The sequence below is a fragment of the Entamoeba dispar genome, genomic scaffold (assembly GCF_000209125.1).
Source record: "Entamoeba dispar SAW760 scf_1105229461543 genomic scaffold, whole genome shotgun sequence".
Taxonomy (NCBI): domain Eukaryota; phylum Evosea; order Mastigamoebida; family Endamoebidae; genus Entamoeba; species Entamoeba dispar.
In genome coordinates, this window is record NW_001854745.1 from 12375 (window position 1) to 18108 (window position 5734).

The window sequence follows — 5734 nt, forward strand, 5'->3', positions numbered from 1 at the left end:
TTTGTTCTAAATAAACTCATACCATTGTTTGCTATTTAGTTAGATGTTAATTCAATATAATTTGAAAAATTTAGTTAAAAGTCTGTAGATTTTGTGTTTGTATTTTAGCTCATAGTAAAGAAGTCTTATTTGTAGAGAAAATATAATTATTTTTCAAACATTTTGTATTAAAAACTTAAAAATAATTAACGGATAAGTTCTTATTCTTATACTTTTAATTCATTTAAAGAAATTTAATAGGAAAAAGAAAATCAATTTTATTTTTAATTAGAAGATATAAAAAGAATAAGTTATTAAACAAATGGGATAATAGACATAGTGTTAAGGTATAATATAGAGAGATGCTTTTAATAAGGTTAATATGGTATAAATAATACAAAAATAAAGTTGAAAGGTAGATTAGTAGTTAATTTTTACTTCTTTAAAGGGTTTTTTGTTTATTAAAAATAATAGTCAAGAATCTGATTACTTACTAAATACAAAACAAAGTGATATTATCACTAAGATTACTTTATCCAAAGAATAAAACGTTGAATGGTTTAAAATAAAATATTGAGTATTTTAATAATAATATTTTTTTACTGAGTTATTAATTATATGTTTTGATAAAGAAAATAAAAATTGAACGAAAAAAAATTAGTAATGATTTCGAAAAATAAAAAGAAAAAAATTAAAGTTCGATTTTTATTTTTTGATTCAATAGAACGATTTATTAACGTTCTTTATCATATTAATTAATAACTAATTCTTTATAATTAAATTTAGTGGGTTATGGTTTTTCAAAACAAAAAGTAATTTTTTTGGTTATAATTTTCTATTCATGTTATTTATTTACAATGATTATTATTTCATTTCTTCATCATTTCTTATTTCATTTGAATTAAAAAAAAAGAAAAAAGAAAAATTCTTTATAAAAGATTTGATAAAAGAAGAGTGAAGCTAAAAAAGGAATATGTTGTATATTTTTTAAAATCTAAATAAAGAAGTTTAGATTTCTCACGGTCAAATATCAGAACTCTAAATATTATTACATGTCTGAAAACACTCTTCATATTACTGCAAATTCTATTGACCCACAAATATCTGTGTTTTGGGGATGGAAAGAAGGTGGAAAAGTTAAAACAATTAAAAGAAGATGGTTTGTTTTAACTACAAATAAATTGTTTTATTTCACCTCTCAAAATGCTACAGAAGCAAAAGGCTGTATTCAAATTTCTCCTTCAACAATAATTAAAGAAAGAGAAGACCTTCATGTTGCTAAGGAAAAATATTATGTTTCAATAAATTCTTTCAATGACAAGTTTGTTTAAATATCATTTTTTTTAAGATAATTTGCTATACCCTAAGAGAGACTTGTTTTAATTTTTAGGGGACAAAGAGAGTTTTTAATTTATGTATCAAATGACAGAACTCTTCAAAGCCAAATCATTCAGCCAATAACTAAAATGATTCAATCTTTTAAAAAATTCGTTCCTTCTGTTAAAGTTAATAAGATTAATATATCTCAAATCAAAATTCCTTCAAATGTCGCTTCAGATATTGTCTATTCACCAAAGGAAAAAACAACTACTTGGTCAACTGGCAGACCTTCATATTGTAAGACTCATAACTTTTCTTTAACTCCAAGACAAAGAGGAGGTCCTCAAACTCCTTTGTTCCCTTCAATAAAATTAGATGAGTCAAATTATTATCCTCATTCTTATATTGAAATGTTAGAAAAATTACATGAAGTTACGAACTCATTTGAATGGTTTAAAGATTGTGGAGATTATTTCTTTAATTGGTTTAACACAGTATTAAAAGATACTAACAAAACAAAAAGGACTGTTGAAGTTTATGTTCAACACGATTTAAGAGAACTTACTTTTATTATTACTGGTAGTATTTCTGATATCATCTTCAACTTGTTAGATTTTTGTTATGAGCAAGGTTTGTCTCAAAATGAAATAGATTTATTAGACGAAATTTCTAGATATGAGTCTTCTCAAAATGCATCAGTATGGATGGATATTACAGCAGATTGTGAAACAGATTGGGGGTGGATGATTCATGGATGTGAAAAGCCAATATTAAGGAGAGTTTGTGTAAATTTAAAGGAAGAATGTGAGAAATATAGTGAGTGGTTGAAAAGCATTGAAAGTAATTCTATTTCAATGGGAAGAAACTCAAACACAGAATTTAATGTGTCAAGCTTTGAAGTAAAATGTGAAAAGAATATGAGAAAAAATCTTCATCAAATGTTTGAATTAACAGGAGAATTATTACCTGTTAAGTTAGTTAATGCATCACTAGAAAGTTGTGGAGATTGTTTTGGAAGAGTTACAATGAATAAAAAAGCATTTGTCCAAGCATCTGTTTGTATGAGAGATATTAAGCAAGAATTAATGGATAGTTTATGTAATTGTGTAAGAGTAAAAGATGAACATATAAAAATTATTGAAAACTTAGAAACTAAACTAGGAAGAATCAACAGTGTTGTCTATCAATTTCTTAAAAATAATATTATGAAGGGAACACCTATTGAAGGAATGTATTTGGAAGGTAATACATTACATTTTGGATTTATATTAGGAAAGCTCTAATTAACATTATATTTGGTGTGTTTTTTTTAAGAATAAGAATTTCTATAACTGTTATCTATTTGAATTTTATAGAATAAAAAAGAAAGAGTGTGAATAAAATGAAGTGGAACAAAATATATTAAAAATAATAACAATTTTATTAATTAAAAATAATAAAATTGAATGAAAAATTGAATGATTTCATTTTATTTGTAGAACTAATACTCAAAACAATTCTTTCTTATTATAAAAAACAAGTAAATGCAGCAATGATTTCTTATAAAGCTCTAAAAACTTCAAAGTAAAGTATCAAATTAATTTAATTTTGTTAGAAGAAACTTATAAAGGCTCTCTCATATTTTATAGAATCTATTTTGCTCATTTATACATCAAAATAAGAAAGGTATACGTCTATTTTTTAATATTAAACATTTTTTATTATATTTTAATTATCGAATCTTTGTAGGTTCTATCATATGAATAAAGATACGTTTTATAAGTTTAGTATCATCTACAGAATTTATAAACTCTTGCTATTTAAAAAATATCAATATTAATTGGTTCTTGGTAACAAAAAGGATATTAATTGTTTGTAAAACTAACTTATAAAATTTACAAAAAGAAATAAAATACACTTACAAAAATTCTAACAAATAACATTAAAGATATTCTTAATGAATTAGTATTTTTTAATGTCATTTATCTTATTTATTCTCATTAATTGACTTATCACATTGACTAGTGTATTAAATTATTTTTAACTTTTTTTAACTACCACTATTAAATAAAACAATTCTTCCTTTCTTTCTCTATTTTAAGAATTATTTCTTTATTATTTATTTAAAATGTTATGTAAAACAACTATTATTTTGTTTATAAGAACCCTAAAAAAACTCTTTTTATTTATTCCACTTCACAAAAATGACATTCATCAGAAGAGTGTGTTTTGGTTTATAACCCAGTGGAAGATTATTTGCTTAGTAATTCTATTGATATGATTATTTCTATCAATCCTACGAACTATGCAACATCATAAATAGACAACTATTACTCAATTAAACTAAATACCCTATTAATTGAACTTGACCTTTTCCTTCAATAAACAATTGTTTTGATTTTCCTTTTTCAATAAGCATCATCATGCAAACTTGATTTGGGTTTGTTTGTTCATCCAAACGATATAACATGATCTTCTTTTCATTTTCATAAATGTACAACTGTGCATAACTGTCTCTTTCTTTTGTTGGGAACAATGCAATCTAAATGTTTAATTTTTCTTTTCACTTAAATAACCACTTCACCAAACGTTTTTAATAAAGAGAGACACTCCATCTTCAATGTCCTTGAACTCAATAGAATTGCCACAAGGAACAAGTTGGTTATACAACTGAATAGTAGTCATTGTGATAACAAAAATTAAAATAGAAAAAGAATTTGATAAACAAAAAAAAACGTGGAACAACGTCAGAACCTTTCATTTACTTTATACTTTTATTTTTTTGATTCATTCTTATCATGTCAAAAGACCCATACTACTCTGATAGATATAAGGATGACCAATACGAGTATAGGTTTGTTCTTTTACACTAACGCAATGACTAAACTTATTTAATAGACACGTAATTCTTCCTGATGAAATGGCAGCAAAACTTATAAAAGATCATTTAATGACTGAGGATGAGTGGAGGAAACTAGGAATACAACAAAGTGTTGGATGGGTTCATTATGACATTTTTAAGCCAGAGCCAAATGTGTTATTATTTAGAAGAAAAAGAACTGATATCTAGTTTCATGGTGTTTTTTTGTTGGTGTTGCTCAGGTAGTTAGGTTATTAAACAAATTGTCTTTTAGATTCACTATTACATGTTTAAATCAGGTTGTCTTTACATAATCTAATAATTTAGAAATCTTGAAAAAACATAATCGAAAATCTTGGAGAATAAAATGAAAATAATCTTTCTTTTCTTTTTAGGTTGTTGTTTGGCAAGTGTTTGGACACCTTTCCAAAAGAAAAGTAGTTGTAAAGCAAATTTTTGCACAGAAAATGATTGGTCATTTGAAGGAGAAATAGTTGGATTTGCAGATTATGATGATGATAGACAGTTTGTTGATTTCGATTAATAAGGACTTGAATAACCTGTTTTAAATAAATGGGGATATGGTCCAAATAAAGAGAAATAATAAGAAGTAATAATTGTATAGAATAGAAATTATTGTACTCAGTTCAGATAAGAAATCAATTAAATTAGTTAAAGAAAATAGTTCTGGTAAAACAATTAAATATGAGGAATTTAAAACATTATTGACATTTAACGAAACTATTATAAATGTCATTGCTGGAGATTTTTTGTTTAATGGAGAAACATCGTTTATTGTCCAAACGTTCAAAAATAATATATATCCAACATACCTTTGTTATCATACTAATGATAAATTGGTATGTGCTCAACCAATTTCGTTGTATGGAGAAGCTACTGCTTTTGATGTTAATGGAGATAATTACATTGACCTTATTAGTTTAAATTCTAAAAAAACTACTAGTGTTTGGATGAATAAAGGAGATAAAAGCTTTAAAGAAAGTAATGAGTATATATTCCCAACATACGATGCTACATTCCCAATTACTATGGCAGATATTAATGGAGATTGTCGTTCTGATTTATTATTTGTTGTTAACAATAAAGGAAAACATGAAATTCAAATTTATACTACACAAACTACTAAAGAATCAGGTGATTATAAAGTATTAAATTATTCTTTAAGTAGAACTATTAAGATAAATGGAACTATTGACAATATTTTAGTCAATGACTTTGATAGAGATGGAAATATTGATTTACTTTGGTCAATGAAAAATATAATTCATATCCAATACAACAAACAAAAAACTGTGTGTAAGTCTTTTGTAAAATCTGATTCATCATGCAGATCACAAACTGAAATGTGTGTTGCTGATGAAGATTATCAATTTGAAGGTGGAAATTCTATTGAGTATATTCTACCAAATGGAATTGAATTAGTTATAGAAAAGGGATTAAGTTTTATCTCAATGGGAGATTATAATATTGACTCATATCCAGATTTACTAGTATTAGTTCAAAACTCTACTAAGACTCATTATATGATGCTTCTAAAGAATGATAATGGAAAGACTATAATTGAAGAAGAATCAG

At 25.1% G+C, this 5734-nt stretch overlaps 3 protein-coding genes across 3 annotated transcripts in view, besides 6 other annotated features; 2 read left to right on the plus strand and 1 right to left on the minus strand.

The window, feature by feature from the left end:
* Window positions 1–137: 137 nt before the first annotated feature.
* Window positions 138–189: a sequence feature (AT_rich).
* Window positions 190–538: 349 nt separating this feature from the next.
* Window positions 539–581: a sequence feature (AT_rich).
* Window positions 582–727: 146 nt separating this feature from the next.
* Window positions 728–764: a sequence feature (AT_rich).
* Window positions 765–1031: 267 nt separating this feature from the next.
* Window positions 1032–2582, plus strand: EDI_193320 (uncharacterized protein; the record flags this gene model as incomplete). Its single annotated transcript, XM_001738595.1, has 2 exons — window positions 1032–1300; window positions 1370–2582. The coding sequence occupies 2 exons, from the start codon at window positions 1032–1034 to the stop codon at window positions 2580–2582; spliced, it is 1482 nt and encodes a 493-aa protein (XP_001738647.1).
* A 68-nt stretch (window positions 2583–2650) lies between these two features.
* Window positions 2651–2750: a microsatellite.
* A 223-nt stretch (window positions 2751–2973) lies between these two features.
* Window positions 2974–3014: a sequence feature (AT_rich).
* Window positions 3015–3371: 357 nt separating this feature from the next.
* Window positions 3372–3408: a sequence feature (AT_rich).
* Window positions 3409–3616: 208 nt separating this feature from the next.
* Window positions 3617–3963, minus strand: EDI_193330 (uncharacterized protein; the record flags this gene model as incomplete). Its single annotated transcript, XM_001738596.1, has 2 exons — window positions 3617–3820; window positions 3868–3963. 2 exons carry the CDS (start codon window positions 3961–3963, stop codon window positions 3617–3619), a joined length of 300 nt encoding a protein of 99 aa, XP_001738648.1.
* Window positions 3964–4505: 542 nt separating this feature from the next.
* Window positions 4506–5734, plus strand: part of EDI_193340 (uncharacterized protein) — a gene marked incomplete at both ends in the record, with an annotated part of 1357 nt that continues 128 nt past the window's right edge. The window contains 2 exons of the mRNA XM_001733379.1: window positions 4506–4663; window positions 4764–5734. The exon at window positions 4764–5734 is cut by the window's right edge and continues 128 nt beyond it. Coding sequence (XP_001733431.1) covers window positions 4506–4663; window positions 4764–5734 — 1129 coding nt within the window. The remainder of the gene's footprint in view (window positions 4664–4763) is intronic.